General features: G+C 41.6%; 1 protein-coding gene and 1 long non-coding RNA gene across 10 annotated transcripts in view; both read left to right on the top strand.

Annotated features, from left to right (window-relative positions):
* Nucleotides 1–5,839: 5,839 nt before the first annotated feature.
* Nucleotides 5,840–10,721, top strand: LOC146964136 (uncharacterized). Its single transcript, XR_015034690.1, has 3 exons — nucleotides 5,840–5,954; nucleotides 7,019–7,108; nucleotides 10,386–10,721. It is a non-coding gene; the product is annotated as an uncharacterized LOC146964136 (long non-coding RNA).
* A 1,523-nt stretch (nucleotides 10,722–12,244) lies between these two features.
* The window catches only part of nrxn3a (neurexin 3a), a 118,827-nt gene continuing 105,357 nt past the window's right edge, over nucleotides 12,245–25,714 (top strand). For 5 of the 9 annotated variants that reach the window (XR_015034779.1, XR_015034778.1, XM_085768269.1 and 2 more), the window contains exon 1: nucleotides 22,994–23,845. Coding sequence is in view for 5 of the 9 variants with exons in the window: in XM_085768269.1 (XP_085624395.1) it covers nucleotides 23,161–23,845 (685 nt within the window). In the remaining 4 variants the exon portion in view is untranslated. Of the gene's footprint in view, nucleotides 12,533–22,663; nucleotides 23,846–25,714 lie in introns of those variants that run through there. The other 4 variants (XR_015034781.1, XR_015034780.1, XM_085768272.1 and 1 more) reach the window with 1 other exon arrangement.

Raw genomic sequence — 25,714 nt, 5'->3', positions numbered from 1 at the left:
GATGTGATCAATAGCACTCTGGTGGCATCCACTCCCTGTCTCCCCTGTCCCTGTGCCCTTTGGGTATATATTGTTTGAGGGCAGTAAAAATCCTAATGGATTCAACCTCTCTTTCCCTCTCTTTCTTTCACCTTATCTTTATTACCATCACAGTCCCTGAGTCCCCATCCACTGCTGTGAAATATCACTCTGTTACGAGCTAGCCCCGGCTAGGGATATAAATAAAGACAAAAGCTACCTTTAACCTGAAGTGTGAAATTACAGGAAAAAAAAGATGGACATTGGTGTTTGTTTGGCACTTTACCATTGATGCTACTGAACATTGCAACCTGTTCAACATTTGACCCCAATCTCTGGAATAGCTAAATAAAAGCTTAGGCATTTCTTTACTCTGTGTAGACTACCCACAACCTCCACCTGAACGTGGGGATTATTCTGCCCCATTGTTCCGTCAGTTCTAAAGTCTTTAAACAAAGTCTTTCAGGTGCTTTGACTCTGGTAGGAAATTTAGTTGAATGCACTTGGAGCAGGTGGACTCACTGCATCAGAAACAGTGTTTTCAGGTGCTGGCTCAGGTGAGCTGGTTGGTGTTTCTGATATTCCAGGAGTTGGTGAGAGACGGTATCTGTTTCTTCACAGTTGCTGCTTAGTGATATAGGATCTGGGTGTGCCTGTTGTGGACATCTCTCCACCATGTCTTTGTCCCAAGCATGGTCACCTCGTTACAGATGTTACATGTCCCGTGCTCTGTAGTTCTGTTTCTGTGTTTCTATGAATTCATTTTCAGATACTCCATGTCTGCCCACCCTGGTTTAATCTGAGATGGATTGACATGAGCTGCTGGTCTACTTTTTCTCAGCTCTTCATGGCTCTGTCCATTCACAAGAGGAGCAGCAGGGTAGACCATATGGGGGATATAGGGGTCACTGAATTTCTCCAGAAGACCTTTAATTGCCCTAACATCCCATTCAGCCTGGCCATAGCTCAGTGGAAAATGGGGACTGGAGGTCAGATGACTCTTGTGTAAATTTCCTGAAAGGCTCAGGTGTGAATTGCATTTAGTTGTATGAGCATACCACTTCTGGTATCCCATGTTGTGCAATTAAAAGTGCTAAATCACAGCTGCTGATGTGTGTTTGTGTGTGTTGGTTTGGCTGCTTCAAAGTGATCTTGAAAGATAGTCCACAATGACCAGGTAATGATTGTTTTCTGTCTGACAGTAGATCATTGCCTCGCTGGGTCAAAGTTCACTATCAGTTCTGTTTTCTCTCTGCTGAGGCCTGTACTGGTCAATGTACTGATTGTCTTGCTATCTCTGCATCTGGTGATACCTGAATAACCCATGTGAAGTTTGGCCTGTATGTCTGATTTGGGTCCATACAGAAGAAGATAATTTTGGACTGTGAACTCATCTAAGAATAGCAGATTGGGCTATAATGCTCTTTCAGTGGAGAATTTGTCATGCTCCATGCAGTATTTCCTTAACCAATGGTTGTATAGTAGTATACTGTCCTTGTCCCAATGTCTTTGTATTTCTCTCATTTCTGTAGCTGGCAGGCTCGCTGTAACAGAGTTGGCATACAGGTTAATTTCTTCCTCCTGCGGCCCCTCTGTTGCGACGCTGACAGGTGCTCTGAAAAGCACGTCTGCTGTTGTGATGTCTTTTCCTGCCACATGATATTGTGTGAGAGAACCTCATGAGATGCAGGCGCTGTAAGCGTGGTGGCAATTCAGAGAAGCTCTTTGAACCCAGCAGAGGAACCAGAGGCTTATGATCTGTTTCAAATGGGGAAACGATTCCCATTAAGGAACTCTACAAATCCCTCACAAACCCATATTGCGGCCAGGGCCTCCTTTTCAATCTGGACGTTTTGCTGTTCTGAGCTACTGAGGGATCTCGAAGCAAAGGTCAGAGATTCCAGACCACGTCTTTTTGTCTCTGAAGAAGCACCAGGCCCATCCAATATGAGGAAGAATCTGGTGACATGAATGTTACTGTGTTAGAGACATACAATGCGGGACCTGGCTGACAGGGTTGGACCCTCCAGCCATTTTGCAGGATTCGTAGCTTAAAGTATGCTAAAATCAAAATGGCCGAGTTCCTGTTGGTTTTAGGGCATGGGTCCAAGAGGCTTTTTTGTTCGTCCTGAAGAGTTCTATGAGTATATTAATTTTCATGCATATAGGTCAAACCTGTCAGAGGGGCTGCAATTTAGGGGACACTATTGCAACATTTAGCCCCGCCCACGTACGGCACCACCAAAATATCGAATTTTGGAGAATGGTTTAATAAATGTCTTATCTTGTTACAAGGGAGAATGGAGGCTCCCTACCTTCCACATAGCGTCTCTTTGCTGAAAACCTACTTTGCAAGATCGGGGCCACTGACCCAGTGTCCCAGCTTTCGTCTCTGGCACCGCGACACAAACGCACCCTGTAACCCGTAATCTCTCGTTTATTACAGCTAAAACTACACAAATATACACGTCATAACAGAGTATATATAACGTTATGTACCGCTCTATTGATTTGTTGTAAACAAATGCACATGGGCAAGAGGAGGGTTAGCAAAACAGCGGAAAAGCAACTGGACTTGCATAGGTCCTCTTTGAATTATCAGCAGGTTTTTTTTTTTTTTAATTGTTCCTTATTGTCCTTAAACTAGTCGTCAAGAACATCCCCACCCCCCCAACACTAAAATGGTTTGGCCACTCACACAACTAACCCCAACCCGCTCCTGTAGTAAAACGTCAGAATGTCCGGTCAGCATAAGTGTGCAAAAAGCAGAATATCTCATCCTGGGCCGAGGCGAGACCATCAGCTGGCCTGCCTGGTGGTGTTGTCACTTCCTCTTGGATGCTACTCAAGGCTTGCTGCTGTTGTGGCCCTTAGGCCCCCATGTTGGACTTTCAAAAGGTCTCTGAGAGGGCATTTCCTTTCAGCCAGGTGTGGTAGGAATGTTCCTGGGTGATTTGTCATCCCCCGAGAGCGTCTCATTTCACTGACACCGTCGGGCTCTGTCATGGCCTTCACAGTGCTCACCTTGTAGGGATCCACTCTGACCCCTGATGCCAAGATAAGAACCTTATCTTGCTCTTTGAGAACTCCCACTTGTCACTGCGAGTCCCCACTGCCTCCTGCAGACATGACGGCCTATTTTGCAGCCTCTCGTCATGTTCTGTCTGTGTTGCTCCCCAAATCCATCCGACACAGCACACCTTCCCGGGCCTCCAGGATGGTGAGACGTGTTTCTGGAACTGTTACTGTGCCAAGCAGATGGTTGTAGCAGTATTGCCCGTATGGGGTTGTAAGACTGGAAGACTGTTTGGACATTTGCCTCTAGTTTGTGACAAACCTTGGCTCCGGCAAGTTGTCCTCAGGTGTGCTCAGCTGATGGCAGAGGGTCATTCTCCTTCATCGCCGATTTTGTTCATCTCCGTGAGGCCGGTGCAAATTCTCACTCATCCTCCTGGCACTTTTTAAGAGCAAGGACTCACAAAGTGCTTCACACAGGCAAAAAGCATGAGAAATAAAACATAGTGAAAAGGATAAAAGGTATACTAAGACATAAAACAGAGTAAAAAGCCTGAAAATGTAGCAATAACTATGTATAACACAATAAAACGCAGACAAGGACAACATCATACAAAGGCAAGTTTAAAGAGATGGGTCTTGAGCTGTCTTTTTACATTTTTCCACAGAGTTTGCACGTCTTTATTTAGTGGAGTTTTAAGTCTGGATGGAGGGACAGTCAGTAAACCGTGGTCTGAGGACCTCAGAGGCCATGCTGGTGATAGAAGTAGCAATTAGTGATCATAAGGTATTTCAAAATTATTCTAAATGTGATTGGGAGCCAGTGGATTGATATCAAAATACATGTCACATAAGTTGCAAGAATCAACATGGGATGATACCGAGCTAGGCCTTAGAGACGTCAGCTTATCTTAAAAATGTATTGCTGTTTTTTCTCTTGCCAGCTTTGTCGAACTCTAGTGATCAGGATCCATTTGAAAGTTGTCAATTGCCATTTAGTGTCATTTCCGTATTGCTCCGCCAGGCAATGTAGTGCTGTGGAAGCTGTATTTCTTTCTGCCTTTCAAAGATCATGTTTCAGTGTGCTGTGAATTGATCAGCCTGCTTTCCTCTAGCTGTGTTGTACTCACATGCTTCCTCTTGGTTTGAGTGTAGGGAGATCGGAATATCTCCACAATAAAGAAGTGCATTCAGTTAATTTTTATTTGCCTGTGTTTCGAATCCTGAAGGGATGCAGAATCCTTCAAAGTGTTTCATGCAGTCATTGACCTTGAACGTGAACCTCTGAGACTTGAAACACGTTGCCATACCATGAACTTGGATCTTTATTTAAAATATTCCCCTACTTTCTCTGTTCCTTCACCTAATACTATAACTAGAAAGTTACAAAGGTTTTTAAAGTTTTTATTACAGATAAATACAGGCCTGGGTAGGATTGAATCTTCTATCCATTATCGATTTAGATCATGTGTTTTTCTCTATTCATGATTCATGTACAATGCCAGAAACCTCCATAGGTGGTCGGTCAGTCTATCACAGGACATGCCCACAATAACACCATGTACTCTGTTGGATGAAGGAAACAACACTCTAATTATGTTTTCTTTTCTTGGAGCCTCAAAGTAGAAATTAAAATCTCTGTCCTGCTGTCAGTACAAGAGGTAAAATCACCCGCTTAGAACGTAAGTGGCCGTTCTTTGACATAAATAATCAGATTTCATACTGTGTCCAAATTAACATTGTTGCCTAAAGATAGAATTCTAAAAAATATTCTAGTGTCTGAATACAAGATTCATCCACTGGTTCCATGTGAGCCAAGCACAGCATCGAGAACACCTGCATCCCATTTCTCTGTGTACCTATTACGGTACTCGTTGGTCACTGAGCCCCTGTTTGGTCATGGAATTTGTATTTTCTCTTTAGGGGCATTTCATTTATTGAAGCATGTTGCGTACTGTGTGTGTGTTTCTGCAGTGTAAATATGTACATAGATTTGTAGAAACATGTTTCCATCAAAGATGAAACACTGAATGTGTGACTCTGACTGTGTCGTGACCGCTGCTGGTTCGAGTGTCTCTGAAACTGCTGATCTCTCACGCACAGAGTTCTCACACACAACAGTCTGAGAAATCAATAAAAAATCAGCGCTACATCTTACAGTCCATGTCTCCTTACAGATACAGTGTTTCTGTCTTTCTTTGACCCTAATCCGGTAAACATTAGAAAGATTTTAAGGTCAGGAAGCGATTACTACCACTACTACTAAAGGAAGTCCCAGAGGTCAGGGTATTATGCTACGTGAAAATGTTATGGTTTGGACCTTGTGGTCTTTTCTTTTCCCTCTTCCACTCTGCTGTTTTCCTCTCCCTCATGTGTTTGTATTTCCCCACTTTGTCCTCTGGGCCTGTATTAGTGAGTGTGTGTCAGATGGGCATGACTTCCTGGATCCTGCTCCCTCCACACACCTGCTTCTCGTCATGCAATCAGCTTCACAACCAGCTGGAGTATTCACCTTAGCTCCATGGTAACCTGGGTGTCAGCGGGGCACCTCTGATTGCGTTTCAGCTTCACTGATACCCTTGGTTTGGCAGGAGGACTCTGTTAGATGAGTTGGTTGGACCTGTTAGCGATTAGAGGAAGTCGTAACACAATCACTCTCACACCTTAAGCAGGTCAGGTAGGCGGGGCTACACATGCTCAAAAAAAAAGATTTGATTAACTCCTCCTATCACTTCATGTGATACAAATACTACAGCCCAGCTCTGTCTGTGTTGCTCTGTCTCTTCTGGATTCTTTGGTTAACTCGTTTCATCCCTGTTTCTTAGGTCTCATCCAGCCTGTCTGAATTTGGTCTGCCACCCCTGCTCTGTGAACACCTGTTTGTGCTACTCACCTGTCTGTCCAGTTCTATGGATTCCTATGTGAGTAACCATTTCTTCCACTTTGCTACCAGCCCCTCAAGGGCCTTGAGGTGTGTTGTTGAGTTTATCTGTCTAAGTTCCTACTGTTGCCAGATTCATTTGAGATATTTAATGTATCTGATGACATATGAAGCTTCACTTCTGGTCAATATCACGTGACTGTTTTTGGTGGCACTTTGAATTATGAAGCGTCCACAACCTAAGTCCGCTGAGGGAAAAATATTAATATATATTTCTTTATAATAGTGACTGTTTTTCAGAACTAAAAGTTCTCCAGCTTGACAACAACTCTTTTTTTTGCCAACACTATATTTCCCCCTAGTACACATATATCTGATTAACATTATAACAGGTGTTAAGGCAGATGTTTTTCGGTGCATTTGCTGACACAGTGGCCTCATTTTTTAAATAAAAGGTTTACATTGCCATATACAAACATTGTGTGACGCTTGCTTTACACTGAATATGACAATAAAACATTTTTTATTCAGCATAAACTGTGTTCTGCCTTGTGGGTTCAGGGCAATGCAAAAATCTCCCAGGAACACTTTTTTTTTTGCTTCAATACATTTGAGAAAAGGTTAGTAGACTACTCTATGCATCAATGCATCCTTGTGTAGTAATAGTTCACATTTGGCTGTGAGGTGTGTTACAGCCTTTAATTTCACACATTTGCTGTGTTGTTAAAACATGGCTTTCACAGCCCAGCAATCCATTTTTTGCAGACTGAAAACTTCACGTCGTCTTGACTGTTCTCTACAGGTGCAAGGGAAGCTGTAACACTGTAAACTTGAAATGTGTATACTCCGAGGAGTGTGAGGATTGTTGGTTTCGCTTTCCTCTTTAGTCAAAGTATAATCAGTGTGCACGGCAGCCACCTATACACAAGCAGGGGCATAGTTATTTGTGAAGCTGAGTTCCAATTTTGAATATCATCATCCCATGTAACCTTGTGTTTTTAGGGGAACTGATCCACAGAATGATCTGTACACAAGCAGCAACAATTTGAAGTAATGTCTCTCATGTATAACTGGACTAAAATGGTCTTCTTTTCTTTTTTTCAGGACTCTGGCAGTAAGATTCAGAATGAACTAAAGTTTCATCACACCAAGGTGTCTTGCTTGAATCTTAGTCGTAAGACAGAGGGACCCAAGGTAAGAGCTAACGCTGAATTTCTATCTCTCTGTGACCCAAAGACAATTGTGTCAGTCCTATCTCTGTTGAGCTGGAGAAAATTTTGATTTGCTCAATATAATGACTCAGACTTTCTCTGTAACTCATTTTTTTCCTCTTTTTGTATGATTTGGCCTAATAGAAGCATATAGAGATTAAACAGGAGGGGTCCCAAAGATGGACCCCTGTGGAACCCCACATGTCACGGCCATCTGCTCTGACACATGATTACCAATCAAGACAAATGACTTACTGTTCTAAAGTTAAGACTTTAACTTAGCAGGTTTCCAGAGAGACCTACTTAGGTTATTTAGTATTTCTTATTAATAATCAAATATTGGGTTGTGACTATAATATTATGATATATTTGTGTTACCTTAGAGCATTAAGGATTTTAAGGATTAATAAAACAACGTGTGACTGTATTACTGTATACTGTTGTTTATAGTTTTACAACAACTGCATCTCACTTAACACTACACTTAGGTTTAAACTTTATGTTTATTTTTTCTACCACAGCCTGTCATGTAGATAAGTTATCCAGGATCAAGAACATTGTATCTCATCCTGTTACTGCTATACAAATATTGAAGGCAGATTGACATGGTGTCTTGAATTATTTAATTAGATTCATTTAACTTTTATACCTCCTAATGGACATTGATTGCAGCCTAATGTAGCACAAATCTAAGTGACTGGAGACAAAAAGTATATATTCTTACTAATGTAGATCATAAAACCTTGAATATAAAGAGACTAATTGGTTGAGGATGTAAATGTGGTAGAGCATTTTATCCATAAAAATTGCAGCTCTTCTGTTTATTCCTCATGTCCAGTTGACATATCAAGGCAACATCCTATTCATGTGTCTGTGATCAGGACACCTCGGTGCTCTCCAAGGTGCTGAATAGCTCCCTGCTCCCAGCAGCAGGGTCAGCAGCGGGGTCAGCACCTTGGACAGCGCTGTGATGCAGTCCTCACAAACACAGGCCCAGCACCCGCATGAATATGCAAGATAACACTTCATGTCACAAAGCTTCAATCTCAAACTGGTCTCGTCAACATGACGCTGGGGTAAGTGAACTTTAGTGACCTTTCTAGTCCCCAGATATGAATCCAGAAGAACATGAGGTGATGAGGTAAAGCAGGAACATTCAGTATATTTACATTAAATTGTATTAGTCTGACTAAAACCAGAATTTTTTAAGTACATGTTAGGTTAGGCCAACCAAAATCTAATTTCACACACAGATAATTAACCTGGCTCGGAATCAAATTACAGCTGCATGTTTAACTCAATTGGACACTCAACGGCCTAGCTGCTCTGCACATACATGCCTCACAGTTCCCACTCCTTTGATTCAGAAGATGAACCAAATGTGAAACAAAGAAAGCTAGTAACAAAAAATACAGCACATACAAAGTGTGCAAAGCTGTAAAGTTGGCCTATAGTCGAGCTATAACCATAGACTGTAAACTTACTGTCTGGCACATCAGCAGGAATTATGTGATAAAGTCATGTCAACATGGGAGCAGAGACTCAGAGGCTCCACACAGTATTTATATGTATTTCATAGGGTTCATTGGGTGCAAGTTTTGGCATTTGCCTTCAAACACTTTTTAAAAAGTATATTTTTAAGTTACTTAAAATATATTTTTTAATGCAGTCTTTGGGGGCAGACAAGAACACATGCCAAAGCTTTTATAAATGATCCAGTGAGAAATCTGGAGGTGTTTGAGGAGAGATAAAGGCCATCAAGGCAGAAAGGAAGTGCCACAACAAGCTTATTAGCAGCCATATCAGCCTGGTGGAAGATAACAGGAGACACTGCTCAGTGGAAGGCTGCAGCACAGTCGCGGTGACAGAGCAAATAATGAGCTAATCACACAAGATATGACATATGTATGGATGAGATGGAGAGAGGGAGAGAGAGAGAGACAGAGAGAGAAGATACCCATGTGGTTCAATCTTGTAAAATGGCCTGAAGGAAGAAAGAGAGGTCGCTTTCAGTGATGCAATTTTATTTCCAGTTGCGCCGATCAATGCTGTATCAACAGTGGATCAAATGATCAAAACATTATGGGTCTTCTTTAAAGCCATGGAGGATGAAAAGCTGTTTCATCATTCTGTCAAGAAATTTCTAATATGTGATGTGAAAAAATTCTGCTGAAAACACAATGCATTTGCACAATGCACTTTTGATGAATGGTGTACCAAAAGTTCAAGATTCAGCAGCCATTTGTTCACTTATTTTAACATAAACACAACTAGTGATGTGTTTTTTAAAAATTATTCCCGCACTGAGGTAACTAAACAGAGTAGGAGTCTGTGTACATTGTTATCATCTTTGAAGTTATTCTGATCTCGTACAATTTTGTTGATACAGTCTTCAAATTTTTGAAGAGACTTTGGGCAACTTGTTGGTTGCTTTGCTCTTCAGTCTGTTGAGACTTAAGAAACAAAGCAGGTTGTTAATTTCCCTGCTAAAATAACCCTATATGAGTGTTTTCTGAGTTTTTGCTCCCATCTGGATAACCACTATGTTTAAAATAATGCTGCACTGTTGGAGTGTTGCACTAACATAACAAAAAAAAAAGGACTCAGATTGATACAGCAAGACAAGAAAGATTGTGTTTTTGGCTGGACTGCAGTCCTATAATCACAAATGTCGCTGACTGACTGATAATATTTCCAATAGTGCTCAGCGCAGTGAGCCTTAGTCTACCAAGCTGCTCTGGTTTCTTGGCTTCTGAGGGACTGCAGGGAAGAGGAGGAGCACTTCAAATACATTGAGCTTTGCCTTCATTACAGCAAATAAACTCTCATTATATGTATTATTACCAAAGGAAACGTAAGAGACACTGAATAGAGAGAATGGGAGGGAGAGAGGGTCAATCTAATGACTGTGACCAATTCTACATGCGTATAGATTACAAGCACTTCTCGCTATAGCTGCTGACAATGAGTCAATGATTGGACATCAGTGAAATGGAAGCCAATAAAACAACAACGTAAAAAAAAAAGGATATTGTTGTTAAGTTTTTCATAATGTGACCTGTAAATGTGAACAAAGTAGTACAATGTATTCTGCATATCAAATCTGTCATACATAGGTTACCATAAGTAATATATATATACACATATAAACAAATAAACAAAAGACAGAATATCAGACCTTCAGATTATGTTTATTATTATTATTGCTAGCTGATTACGATTAGCATCCTAATACTCTCCCTCTCTCTCTCATTCTGCAGGTGTCTCTGTTTTGGACCAGCAGGATGCAGATCCACCATCCAAACCCTCATAATAATTATTGTTATCTACTCTCTCCTCCCACTCTCTCCTCCCACACCCCCTCTTTCTGCTCTCAAACCCAAACGATGGAGGCAGACAGCTGCCCACCCCGAGCCTTGGATACTGGAGGTTTGTTCCTGTTTAAGGGAGTGTTTCCTCCCTCTGTTGCCAAGTGCTGCTCTCTGTGGGAACTGTTGGCTTTCTCTCAATGATAAAGTAAGGTCTTGACCTTACCCTGTAAAGTGGCTTGAGATAATGTGCATGGGATGATATGGTGTTACAGAAAAGAGAATAAATTGAAATTGAATTAACGGCCCTTTCATCCAATTTGTTTTCTACTCTAACAGCAAGGTAGAATGATGGGAAGAAATGACAAGTATAAGAAAATAATAGATACAATAATAAATAACTGAATGCCTAAAAGACATGAATGTAAATCAATATATAATGAATTTATTCTGACAATGAAAAACACCATTTTAGTTTTTTATACATTTATTTATTTTGTATTTCTGCATTTAAACACATATTTATACATGTAGCTATTTATTTATTTGTGCACTTGAAGATTTATTTCTATTCTTTTTAGTATTTACACATTTATTTATTTCTACATGCCAGCTTTTATTTATTTATGTATTTCTGCATCAATGTGTTAATTAGGTTGGTGGTCCAAACAAACCAGACATAAAAAAAATGATTCCTATACCTCTGCATGCCACAAGCTAGCTAGTGTTTGCAGCAGCGCCAGGATTGAAATGTAGCTAATGGTGCCTGTAGAAGTGGAGGCTGTTCCTCTCCGGGGCATAAGTCCAGCCCCAGTGGTGAGGCCCACCAGTGCCAAACCGTCACTTCTGTTTGGAAATGGTATGTGCCGGTGGAACACGAGCATGGTACCACTGGGGATGGAGATATGCTGCTGAAGCTGCTCCACGACTAGCGGCACCATTAGCTGCACATCCCACAGCAGCGGCCTCCCACTGGAAGCCATTGCGTGGGGTTGGGTGGAGGTTTTGCTAAATAGCAGCTTGTGACATGTAGATTTCATAGGATTCATTTCCTTCTGTTTGTTTCACCCAGTTAAGCAATCCTGCTTTAGACTGATGTTTGATCCTCCCATACCTAATTAACATACAGACACATAAATATATAAAAAAGCAGAAATGTAGAAATATATGAATAAATAATTGTATAAGTAAATAGATAAATATATGGATACAAAAAGAAATACATAAAGAGGCCTGCAAAAAAACTTGAAATGTGTGAGTTTATTATCACATTGATACTGTAAATGGATGCAGAAAAGCAGAAATAAATAACATTTTTCATTGCCAAAATATGCATTTTAACATTTATTTCTGTATTTATTCATTAATGTATACTCATTGTATTTTTGTCCCTCATAGTGTAGACATTGGAGGTTTGCAGACATGAAATGAATTGATTTGTGGCTACTACTGTGTAACAGGAAATGATATGAGGCGTGCAGTGTAAGCCAGTCAACTGCAGCTTTGACCACTGCTGCCAATGTCACCTTTGGAAATTTCACGAATAATAAGTAGCCTGTGAGGAGCGGCGTGTGTGATCGTTGTGATAAAGTGAACTGGTAAACCTCCCACCACCCTCCTCCCCCGTCAAACCCGCTGACTCCGGTGCTTTAATCGTGAACACTCCTTTTATTTGATAAGAGCCTGAAGTGTGCTGAGGCATAAAGCCACATGCGTGCGTGCGTGTGTCGCCACTTAACGAGCCTGTGTGTGCCTTTAAATGGCGCGTGCTGGCGCTGAGTAGAGGGCGGACCCGAGTGGGGCGCGCGCGCGTGTGTGTGTGTCTGTGTGTGTGCGTGCGTCCGTCTCTCGCCACCAGCCGCTGCGAGTGGCACCGAGCAAACAGCGGCTTTTGTGCGCATGATGCACCGTGGTCGCCGCACCTGTGCGCACAATCCACCGAGCCGAGCGCCGCCGCTCCGCAGCAGCAGCAGCAGCAGCAGCAGCAGCAGCAGCAGCAGCGGACACACTGGATCCGGGATTTTTTAAAAACTACGGCTCTATGGAGTTTACAGTTGGATTTTAGCAGTTGGATACTCTTGGTGGTGTGTTTAACTAAGGTCAGTAGCGTCGTCATTTTATTTCAACCTGTTCATGATGCTCGTGCGCGCAAAGAAAAAAAAAAAACTACACAATTGAATATTAGGGGGCAAAAGCGGCAGCAGGTTCTGATCTGCGGCGGAAAAGCCTCCAGTTCTCTCTCCTGACTGCCAGGTGTCGAGGAACTTGGCACTTTCGCGGCACTTTTTCCAGTTCCTGAGCACAGGGACCGTGGATGAGGCGAGCCCGGGCAGGTGTTGATCTCCTTGAAGCAGCAGCGGCGTCGAAATGATCATTTCTGCCATGTTGGCCTCTGAATTCCCCCGGTGGAGCAGAGTCAACGTGACAGGCGGGTGTAGTATTACACACGTCCTCCGCTCCCCTGGGACGATTTTTTTATTTATTTATTTTTACAATATGAATTATCAGTTATATTTACACTGTTTCCTTTACTATACTTTCCAAATGCGGCCATGCTGCGTTTAAGGCACCCGTGTGTATTTTAAATATAAAGATCATCAAGGCAGAAAATAATAATAATAATTGACCCGCGACCTGGCGGATTTCCTTTACCTCAGTGTACTCTGTTTTTAGGTTGATGAATAATAAATAAGGTTAAGCCCAGGTGTCCGGTGTCCACGTATTGTTCTCGTTTGCAGCTTCGTATTAAAATGTCACACAGATGCACCCTGACATTGCGCGCACATCACTTGTCCGCCCTGCAAAATACAGCCAGAGCACTCTTTAAATATAGATGCAAGTTTTTTTTTAATGTAATTGGAGTATTCCCTGTGACATGCAGTATGATACATGACCTTCTGTGTAAACGCAGATGGACAGCAGGAGAAAACCAGCAGGCTGCACAGCCTCAAGAATGTACCCGTCACATTCCTCCATTATCCGTCCTCTGCGTTTTTTCCTTTTTTTTTGCGTTCGAGTCCAGCTGCTGGGCTGCTGTTTTCACACATTCACCACATCAGCTCAACACATGTGAGTGTTGTGCTGCACCTTTAGAGAAACCACGACGAGACAGCGCTGAGGTTTAAAAAAAAAAAAAAAAAAAAGACAACCTGGAGATTAAAATTGATGGCTTCTTATATTCAAATATTCAGCCTCAATTAAACCAATCAGCGATTAAAAATAAAATACTGACGTTTAGACTGTGTGTACGCGTGAGTGGGTGCGAGCGTTGTGGGGAGTGAGAGACGGAGAGGGGAGGGGAGGGGGGGCTGATGAGTAAAAAAAAAAAACGACAATAATGATTTGGATTATTTGGTTTTCCCGGAGGATCAAATGGCGTCCGCAGGGACAGCAGGAGGTTTGTTGAAATGTGAGCGCGCTGCTCCCGTTTCCTGCTGCACAACTTGAGCCCGTCCTCACCTGCTCAGCCTCGGTCTGGGCCTCCTGTCTGCTCAAGCCGCTCACACAAATATTCATCTGAACGCCTTTTTTTTTTTTTTTTGTCGTCTGTCATTTACACTGCGACGGTTTCGATTTACACAGTGAACATTAGACAGGGAGGAGACGCTGAGGCCTTATTCAATGCGCCATAGGATTCACTACCTGCTGCAAAATAAGAAAAGAAAGGTGTCCAGGCCTCGGTCCACACCTCATATGTCTGGAAAAGGCTCCAGTTTTCACTGATGTCGCTGAGGAGAAATTGTTGTAAAATCACAAAGACGACAATTATATTTATATTTATATATTTTATATCTGTCGCTGTAGCACACATTACAGATCAGACTGCTCTTGTGCATGTATGTTGGGGGTGGTGGTGGTGGTGGTGGTGTTGGGGGATTCCTAATCAGGTTTTTCCCAAAAATGGATTGAGAATGGGCGTGACCCAGCCGAGCCCGGGAATGCGTCTCTTTTCCCCCGCAAAGGGCCCAAAGGTGCTGGATCACCTGCTCACACCGACGTTTTCATCAACTGAGCCTCACAAACACTTGGTCTGATGTCGAGGAAGAAATGAATTAGTCCAAACGATTCTCATGTTGTTTTAAGCACCAACCCCCCCCACCACCACCACCACCACCTCCTCCCACCCCCTTTAAATTTCGTTTTGCTGCATTGCTGAGAATTAAAATGATCAGGCTCGATTACACATGATTTTTTTAATATATATATAAATGATCACATATATGACATTACTGATGAAGCCGATGCATGTGAAAAGGCCATAGATATCGACGGAGGAAGCTGTGAAAAAGGACTAGTGCTGCTGCCACCTCCATGCACGGCGACTGTTTTCTGCAAAATATCTTACCACCATATTTAATTTTCCCACCCCCCCTCCCCCAGCTGTGTGTAGGATGAGGGCTGTTTTGGGTAATTCTGCTGTCTCTTTCTTTTCTTTCTTTCTTGCCTTCCTTTTTTTTTTTTTTTTTTTTTTTGCATGTGGTTGGCAGCCGATTAACTGCGCTGACAAATCAGGCGCAAAAAGCCAAGGGCTCTCAAGGTAACATTAATCCCTCTGAGTGGGGATAGCCAAATATAACGCGGGATTTTTTGGAGATTGCTGTTTTTTTTTTTTAATTGGTCGCTTTTCTCCTGTTCAGAGGGTGAGCCCACCTCAACCCCCCCTCCTTTCCTTAGATTTTTTTTTTCCACGGGTGCATTAGTGTGTGACATTGCTGGGCCATAAATATTACTGTCTCATTTCCTATAGCCTAAAATATTAGCAGCTCCACCTCAATACACATCCTTTAAAAAAAAAGGAAATGCATTAAAATATCAATTACTTTGAAATAGTCAGAAATAATGCAGGGGCCTGTCTTATCTTAAATCCTTTGAATTTCTGCCAATGCAATCCAAATTTTATCAAAATGAAAGACGATGAAAAAAAAAAATTACCATTCAGCCATCAAGGGGAAAAAAAAAAGTATCTGCCACAGGGAGAGGCAGTGTGCTGTTACATAAAGTGCTGGTGGCTGTGATTGTGGGTGTGTTAAGTATCTATAGGAATACATATGCTGGAGAGTGGTGTGTATCCAGATGCTGGTAGTGTGTTTGCATGTGTGATGTAATTTGTGCATATGTGTGTGTGCAGTCATCAATGTGTGCGATGAGAATTTTGTGCTGCGCATGCAAGGGAGCATGTGTGTGTGTATGAAGCGTATTCCGGTGTCGACGAGGTGTGTATGCAGATATTTGTGTGGTAAATATATGCAGATGTGTGTATGGTGCAGGCGTCGCTGTGTGTATGTGTGTGTGTGTGTGTGTGTGTGTTTGAGGTGTATGCAGGCGTTTGTAGGGTGCTGGGTGCTCTCTAACTGGGTGATGTAATGCCGTGAAGGATGCTGCAGCAGAACCACAGAGCCCAGAGAAGGCGTGTCCAGCCTGCAGAGTAGCTGGATAACAACACGGTGCCCACGCTCCACACACAGCAAAACCAATGCCTAAACACCCCCCCCCCCCCTCCCCTCCCCTCCCCTCCTGTCCACAACTACCACCACCCACCCCACTAACCACAAACACACCCTTCATCCTGCACGTTCGCTCATCCTCCCGTTTTATATGGACCTGCCTTTTCATAAGCATTTTTTTTCTTCTTTCTCTATCTTTTTATGAAATGAGCAGCAGAGGTTGAAACAAACCACAGCATGATTCCTCTTCTCTATTTCAATGCAACTTGAAATCAGCAGGTGAATTTGAATAGAAAAAGCAGTTGGCGTGGCGTCACCGTCCTTCCTGCTGATGTATGTCTTTTAAAAGGTGTATATAGGGTATAACGTGGAGTGAAGTGAAGATGGTGGAAAGGTTGGAATGTCCGTGTGGATATTTCAGGAACAGATGTTCACTCATCCCACGAAAAAAGCTGAAAATAAACTCAAGATGTTTTAGTCAGCGGAGAGATGATCACCACTGTTCATTTTTTATCTTTTCATCTTCAGTGATTTAAAAAAAAAAAGGTTTTATTCCAGTCTACGATTTGTCAGCTTGATGAAGAGGGAGGAGGATGAGTAGTGTGGTGGGGTAGATGTGCATGAGTGGGAGTGGATGAGGTGGAACACCCCCCACCCCCCCCCACTCCCCCCTCCTCCCTCCTCTGTCTCCGGTCTCACTCGTCGTCTGTCCCTCTGCTGTCTGTCCTCCCTGCGCCCGGCCGCCGCCGTCAGGCTGCACGTCCCTGCTCACATCATTTCAGACTGAAGCACTGCAGCAGTGAAGAACCTCTGTCAGTCTGCTGGAAGATGTGAAAACACAGAGTCGGAGTCTGTGCGTATATTTCTGAAGGCCTCATGTGGAGGAGACATTTTGTCACTGCATCCAGACGCCGTTGTTCTGTGAATGTGAGTGTGAGTGTGTTTGATCAGGGCACCTGCTGTAAAATTACTGGCAAGTGGCATCCATTTAAACACGAGGGGCCTGCCGGTGGGCTGCTTTTATTTGCATTTACACACACACACACACACACACACACACACACACACGCTTTCCAGCCCACAGTCCACGTGGTTGTTAATAGGATCCAGAGTGCCGCTGCCTTTTGTCAGTGTGTGTATGTGGACTCGTCCCTGTGGGGTTTGTCAAAGGAGCCTTTCACCGAGAACAATGACTCATGCCGTTTAGCCTTTTAACCCTTGATGCTCAACAAAAGACCCCCCCCCCCCCTTTACACACACACACTCACACACACACACACACATCGATGCAAAGTAAAAGTCTGAACAAATCTACATTTTTAAACACTATTAGACAACTGAACTTAATCTGTCTCTGATTAGTTGACACCAGTATGTAGCAGCATGAAAGAAGTGAATTATTGTTGTAAAGATGCTGCAGAGAAAAAAAAAGCACAAATACACCAATAAATCAGGACTGAACAAAAAGTTAAAATGACTCTCTGGTAAGTATCAGTATTTATTCATTATTTTAGGATGACAGGAAGCTCAACTGTAACTCACATTAAGGCCAATTCTATTATATTTGGACTGAGGCTGGACAATGTTTATATTCCGTTTATATTTTACTGTGGCTCAAAATAAATAAACCACAATGAATCTAAAATGAACAAATACATAAAAGAGAATATTAACCTCTTTTAAATAATTACAGTGTTCACTAATATTTTCATCAGATGACAATAAAACTGTATGAGTATGAGTGGCAATCAGCAAAAGGCCACATTCTTAAATGTTTGTGTAAAATGAGTTTTAAAAAATCCTGCTCCTGGTCTTAATTTTAATTAAATTATGTTAAAAGAATCAAATTTAGACAAACGTTTCCTCAAAATGACAATGAAGTGTAATGAATATTATACTCATAAACATAATCCTAATATACATGTGTGTAAAAAGGAAGAAAGTGTGTATTGTCAGGGCTCGATAGCACTGATTGGTTGAATCTCTCCTTTTAATAGGGGCTTGATAAGCAGCTGCGTATGTATAGATCTAACCCTGAGGTGGGGGGGAGAGGATCTGCTGAGGTTTGATAACAGCTCACAATAAAAGGAAATAAATCTCAGGGTTGAAAATGCGTGTTGCAGCAAATACATGTATAATATGTGGATCTGGACACATTGGACATTATTCTAGGTAACTGATAAAGGCCAGTGGAAAAAAAAAATAGAGGTTCAGATTTACTCTCACATACATTTGTTAATTTAAAATGAACAATTAATGGATCACAGTATAAACAGCTCCATGTGTGACTGTTTCTAAAATAAACTCAGTTTATGCTGACTAACCAGTGACTATATCTCATTTCAGTAGCACCACATGCTATAAATAAATCAAACCAAGTCTACATAATCACCATTTATAATTTATCATGCATTTTAAAACACTTCATATTGTTTTAATCCATCAACGCTCACTGACAGATACACATCATCACAGGTTCAGGTCCAAGTAATGCAGTTTTTTTTAATTGTTATCTGTAGTGCTCAGGCTGTTAAAGACATTTGGGTTTGAATGAAGTGATGATGTGTGACTGAATGATAAGAAGCTGCATGAAGCTTTTAGCTCATTGATTTAAACTGCTAATATGTCAGTGTGGCTAAGTGGCTAAGCAGGAATCCAGGATTTAGACCTCTACAAAAACAGCTCATAAAAAATGACACCGGCATCTGTGTCATGTGACTATTATTTCCATATATGATTGACATGGTGAATACATTCACACTCAACATGCTTATTTTCCTACTGGACCTTTTAGTGACACAGCAGATTCTGTGTGATGATTCATATCATTACAGGTGACTTACCAGGATCTTTCACACCGGGTCGCTTGGTTTCACAAGTTTTAGATTAATTTTATTTATTTATGTATTAATCTATTTATTTATTCATAGGGGCATTTTGCCTTTATTTAGATAGGATAGTGGAAAGTGACAGGAAAGTCAGAGAGAGAGGGAGAGAGGGGATGACATCCAGATCCACATGACTTTTATGATCATATATCGTGTTGCCTTGCCTTGTGTCCCCTAAAAAGAAAAATATTATTACATACATTTTCAGTATGTTTTTTTAGTCCATGTGAACCCACACTGTATGTTAATAAATTTAATCTATATATTGTACATATAAAAAGTCAACTTGCCAACATATTCTTGAATGTTGAATGTATTTCTTTCTTTTTAATTCTGTTCTTTAAAACTAGTCTCACTCTTTTGGACTGTATAGACCTACAATTCATAATATTAACATGCACATATAGCAGTATTAGCCTACATGCATTAAGCCTATCAATTGTTCCACATGAGACAGCCTCATCTTTGCAGTCAAGAATATTCCCTTTAACTCTGCTTCACTAATGCTAATGCTAATTTCAATGCTAATGGTAATACTAACACTATATTCTCAGCTCTAGATACATCTTTGATGCTAGCCATCTAAATGCAGTAGAAGCTTTGGGCTTAACTCCAAAGATCATTGCTCTGGTCTGAGTGGCCAGCACAGCGCACACACCAGTAAAGGTTGCATGTCTGCAGCTCCTTTACTTACCAGATTTCGACTGCCAGCTTTTCTACCAAATGGAACTATAGTATTTTTTTAGTGCAGCAGCAGTCTGGTTTGAAGGCCACATGTGAATCTTCTGGGTAGAGTTCAAATTGTATCACAACCAATCAGACCTTTGTTGAGTTTATATTGAGTATTCATTTAGAGACATTGTTGTTTATTCTGCATTTAACTGGCAGTTTAACAGCTTACTTGGGCTGGTTGGCAGAGATTGGACTGATCAGCTCACCTAGCCAGAGTGTACATCACTTATTCTCTTGAAGCTGAAGAGGTTTGCAGTAACAATAGGCTGTGGGTTGCGTCTTAAGCTTGTGTAAAAATTTCCATGTAAAGTCTCCATGGTAATACTCAACACAACTAACACAACACTCTGAACGAGAGTCTAACCGTCATCACAAACGAAGCGTTCATTACTTACATTTAATGAACAGGGCATCTACAATAATCACTCAAAATGAGTGCAGACAGGTGCACTGAAACACACAACAAAAACACACGCATGGCATCATCAGTAAGTGGCACTTTACTGGGTCTAGGCCCACAATGCAACAGAAATGTGAGGTGGTCACTCATTTGAAGGAATACTATTTTCAGCATTAAAGAGCGTATCAGTTGGAACCATTTTCAGGTGTTAAAACTGAACTCATGTAGAGAAAATTGTGACTCTGATTATAATTTTTTTCCATAAACTCTCACTGTTGTAGCTTTGATAGTCAACAACACTATAGAACACAAAAGCCTGTTTCATTATTGTTGTTCTAAAATACTAAAAAGGTTTAACGTTACACATTCCTCACATAATGGAGCAACATGGGTGCAACAGGAGGACTGCTGCATCAAATTGGCTTTTTTTATGATGTCAGATTTGCCCCTCCGCCCCCCACCCCCACTCCTGATTTGAAGCCCCATTAGAGTTCTCAGATCGTTTTTGGAGGCTTTAACTGACTTTAACTTAGAAGAAATGATCATTGCTATTGATAATACAATTTAATGATGTATTAATATTAATGATATTCAAACTTTGTAAAAACTGTAAGAAAAACTCATTATTGTCTGTTTGTAATATGAAGGTTGGCCTAACTCTTGCTTTGACAGATATTTACTAATTAGAATAAAAACTATTCCAGACAATTTACTTAAAATGTTTAAATGAGACTGGACTGTGTATGGTCACTGAGCTGTGATATAGAGGATGGATTATCTTTTTTTTTAAGTGACACTTTCTGGCCTTTGCCTTTATTACAGTCACAGTGTGAAAGAGCAACACAAAGAGCAAAGAGAGAGAGGGAAGAAGCTACCACAGTAAAAGGCCTTAGGACAGAGTCCCACCCATGTCACTGGGGCAAATATTAAACCCTGGTCACACGCTCTACTGCAGGCGAAATACCTCCGTACTTCATCTCCAGAATAGAATATCTGACTTGTATGTCTAACTAACTGTATGATGTTTAGATTTAATAAAGTACAAAGCCTTCTTACTGATGGCTTCTCTTTCTTTGTCTTTCTCTGCTCAGTGTCTTATGTTTACCTCTTCCCGTGCCCGCCTTAGTAATAATGAATGATATAATAATGAAAGTAGTTTACAGACTCATCTTTATTTTATTGGAAGCGATCCTTTGCTTCTCAGTCGTGGCTCAGTATAAGCGATCTGCAGAGAAACGGTAGAAGTGCCATCACTCAGTCAGTCAGCGACATCCTCGATTAACAACAGCCGTTGCTGTTGCTGCCCAGCCAGAAATATGACAGTCATACTTGTGTTGTTGTGTGTCTTTAAGTATTCATTGGGCTTCAGGAGAACGCTGTCTCTCTAGGCTGGTCATCAGATAAAGGCAGCCTGCCTGGCTGACTGATAGTCATGCGCTGCCATGAGAATAATGAGACTAATTTACCAGCAGATGACCGATAACACCAGACAACCTTTGTGGAGGAGAGAGAAATGCAGCACTATCACAGGCATTTTTAATCAGGGTTTGTGGCTGCCTGTAGTACAGTTACATGTTCGTTTTTCTATGTATGTTCAATATGTATGTTTTAAAAACACATTTTCATCATTTCAACAAATCATTCATTCATCCAGGCCTGTTGTTATCTCTAAGGACACTGATATCTCACTTCGCCTGTGAAGACTTTACCCTATGACAAATATTATGAACATATAAATTATAAGAAGATATGTAAAAAAGAAAAAAGCGTAAATGAAACCGATTAGAAGTTGTAAAAATGCCATATAATGACATACACGTCTGGCCCAGACAAATGTATATATATGATTATATTGTCGACATATATTACATAATATTATATTCATCCCGTGGATGTTGGATTGGATGTTGACTGATCCTGCAATTTTTATGCTTTGCTTATTTAAGCTCAATAAATAAATGAATTAAGGCTCATCATTTCCCAAACCAGTTTCATTCTAACATATTCCTATACATCTTAATTGAATTCACTGGATTTTCAGAAGAATACACTGTCACAAAGCATGTTTGTCGTTATAGAGATACATGGCTTTCAGTCTGGTTGGGAAATAATATGTAAAGTAGCCTATAAAGCTGCCACACTTTGTCAGTTCATGTTTCAGACATTTCACAGAAGTTTGTGCAATTCATAAAGAAAAAAACTGGAAGTACGAGTAAAGTGAAGAGTGCTTCATATAAGGCTGTGGAGTCAAAGACTTTTCCTGAAGTTTAGTGGAGTTATTGTCTTTAAAAGATAAAACTAAATAAATACTCAACAGAAATTTGAAATATCTACCTGAGGACGGCGCTTATGTCACTACTTTGTTACTGCCTCTAGTGCATTTCTCGTCCAATGTTCATTGTGCATTTTAGAAGGTTATTGTTTAATGGAAATTCATGATCTGCTCAGTCACCATAGCTCTGAAGCAGCAGAGAAGTTGAATACTTAAGTACAATTATGGTGTTCTTAAGTTCAGTGCCTGGGTAATTTACTTTCTAGTCTAGTTTCTAGTCGACAGTGCATTTAAACACAGGTAACTATAGCAACAGTGGTGATATTTTTTACTCACTTGTGTATCTTTTTATTTACAGTAGATTTGACATGTACATGTCATGTGCAGCTGTCATGAGGTTTAGATACAGGACAGCAGCCGGTCATATCTGCAGAGTTGAGTAGAGTCACTGCTAAAGAAGCCGCTGTAACGCTCTGCCTCTCTTTCTTCCCCAGGGATGGAACTGAGGGAGGACGCTGGATCCCTTGTCCGCTCTGTTTCCCGGCAGACAACATGAAGGAGGAACTTCCACTCGCCTTAACAGACAGAGAGGTCCATTCCATCAGACCCTGCATCATGAGTTTTGACACGACCTGTTTCGAAGAGTAAAAAAAAAGAAAACAAAAGAAAGCATCTCCACCTCTTCCCCTCTCCTCTGTTGCTCCTATCCTTCACCCTCCAGCCAAACAACCACCACCCTACAGACAATTCACAGATGTGATTGACTTTAAGACTGTTAACTGCAACGACTGTTCTCCTGCTACTGCCCTTTTCCTTTTTATATATATATATATGTATATATATGTATATATACATATATATATATATATATATGTACAGATATCTGCACATGTTGAAAAAACTGTGGAACCGTGAAATTCAGTCGAACCACCACAAGGTTTCAGTCTGACTGAGTCCCACCACTTTTTGGATTAATCATTTCTTCGCAGCTATGGATCTTGTAAGTTTTTCCGTCCGGCTGCAAGTGTTCCTCAGCACATGTATGGGATTGGAATTTTTAGGCACACCAGGTCAATGGGCACGCTACCTCCGCTGGGACGCCAGCACCCGCGGTGACCTCAGCTTCCAGTTCAAGACGGAGGCCTCAGAGGCTCTGATGCTATATTTTGATGATGGAGGTTACTGTGACTTTATGCAGCTGGCGGTGGCGGAGGGCCGACTGCACCTGCACTTCAGCATCGACTGCGCCGAGACGACGGTGGCGTCAGACAAACGGGTGGACGACGGCAGCTGGCACTCTGCCACTCTGAGCAGGTATAACCTGCGCACAATGCTGGTGCTGGACGGCCAGGCCACAGCTGACGAGGTGCGGCCTCAGCGTCAGTTCATGAAAATAGTCAGTGACCTGTTCCTGGGTGGAGTGCCTCAGGATATCCGCAGCCCTGCGCTCACACTGCAGGGGGTGCAAAACATGCAGCCCTTCAAGGGCACAATTACAGACCTCAAATATGGCATCTCACAACCCCTGTTTCTGGGAAGCCTTAAGGTGCCCCTGGAGTCAGAGGGGTGGTGCACTGTGAACCCATGTGAGAATGGTGGTACATGCTCAGTGGTGGATGGAGAGCCAATCTGTGACTGCTCCAAAACAGAGTACAAGGGCCGCTTCTGCAGTGAAGGTAAACTCTCTGACACTCTTATTCACTCCAACTGAACTCCACTGAATTTTTCTCTTTCCTCTGATTTCCTTTTCTGTTTTGTTTGAAAATTTAAATGTATTATGTGGGAGTCATCTCGAGGTCCACTGCTGTTCCTGAGTGCTTGATTTGAGCAAATCAGAAATATGACCAGTAATTCACAATTTAAAGCTAATTAACAGTAGTGAATAATTACAGGAAATAGGTAAATAAACTTCTGTTCTCTTAATGTCTGGAGAGCTGATCTAATCCAGAATGGAATAATAATAATAATTTTGTCATTGTATCCCAATTAAGTCCAATTAATTTATTATGTTACATTATGGAAATGTTAAGACCAACATCATGACCTTGAGGACAGAACATGGCTTTTTCTTGCTCTTACATTTGGTATCATGGGCTCTGAGGCAGTTTGGCTGTGTGGGCCTGCTTGGCTCTCCCAGGCTTGCTTGGCTTCATGTGTGTACATATTTGTGTAAGTGTGTGTGTGTGTGAGAAAGAGACTGTACAATCACAGAGCTAATCTAAGCACGATTAGCCAGTGAGGCGCAGGTTAATGGCATCGGTCCTGCAGGCAGTGATAAAGACGCCTATAGAGAGAATGGGGCCTCCTGAGCCCCGTGTCTTCATCCAATCACAAGATGGCAGGTGTTTTATATCACGCCCTTTTGTGCTGAGAATTTTGCCTGAGCTGTGTTTCAATCACTCTACAGCTGGCTGTGCCCAGACCAAAATTGGTGTCTATTAAAAGAAAGCCCTTTATTCATCTCCCCCGTGTATTTCCTCCCTGCAGGCTAAATAAAAGGCACTTTCATTTGTTTTATGCAGAAACTTGAATTTCCTGTCATTTGATAAATCCGGAGTGCAGAGGCCGTTTGTGACGGTGCCTGTGTTGTTGCGCTGATCTGAGAACATGCAGTCAGTGCATGATCAATGCACCCCTGCTTTTTTTCTGTGTTCTGAAAACAGTCTCGTCGTGCCCTTAATTATTCACAATCAATACAGATTATTCAGGCCTCCCAGCAGCTAAGCAGTACACAATAATCAGACTCCTTATGAGATAATCAATAACACTTAGACGAGAAAGTTGCTGAGATCTTTTTAATTTAGATCACAGGCAATTTGTTTTAATGTGTTTGTTCTGCTATTTTCCCCTCCATCTTTGACTTTCAAACTCTTCTTCTTCACTTCTCCAAAACAGGGAATTTACATTTCCCTGGTGCAGGAATGTAAAGATTAGGTTTTTATCGCTATCTCTGCCGAATAAATGAGAGGGGTTAGGAGCTGTAGTTTGAGTTTTTCCTCCTCTCTGTGTCTTGGCGGCGTCTGCTTTGCTGTGTCTCAGCTGTTTGTGCGTCAGATCTCTTCTTTTAGTCGGCGCAGATACGTGAAAGCAGGAGGAAACAGGCCGATGTGTAAAGCACTGAAGGTGATCTGCAAGCTCAGCTGCTTCTTGCTTTGTCACGACAGCAGGCAGGTGGATGTCTGGCTGCAGCTGCTGACTGAGAAGAGAAGGAGCCACACTTCCTCTGAACTGATCTCGCTGTACTGAATGCAAGAGCTTTTGTTCCATTTATCACAGGCAGCGTTACATGGTCTAGCATCTTCTCCACAGGCTCTGTCTTTTTTGGTTTCATCATGTCTCAGTTCCTGCGTTGTGTGTAGGTTTGCACATGACAACACTCACACTGGTTCTTTACATTTAAATTGTTCCCATAATTTGGTTAAATGAAATAATCTTTATCATCCTTGGCCGTGTGTTTCCCTTTGGTCGTGGTCTTGTGAGCCAGGGTGATGGCAAAAATATATACATTTATAAAATAAATGTACATCTATTAAATATTGTAATTG

Source organism: Trachurus japonicus, chromosome 22 (genome assembly GCF_045865225.1).
Source record: "Trachurus japonicus isolate A0001 chromosome 22, Traja_1.0".
NCBI classification, from domain to species: Eukaryota; Metazoa; Chordata; class Actinopteri; order Carangiformes; family Carangidae; genus Trachurus; species Trachurus japonicus.
The sequence above is the reverse complement of the archived record's forward strand: the minus strand, read 5'-3'. Positions and strand labels throughout refer to the sequence as shown.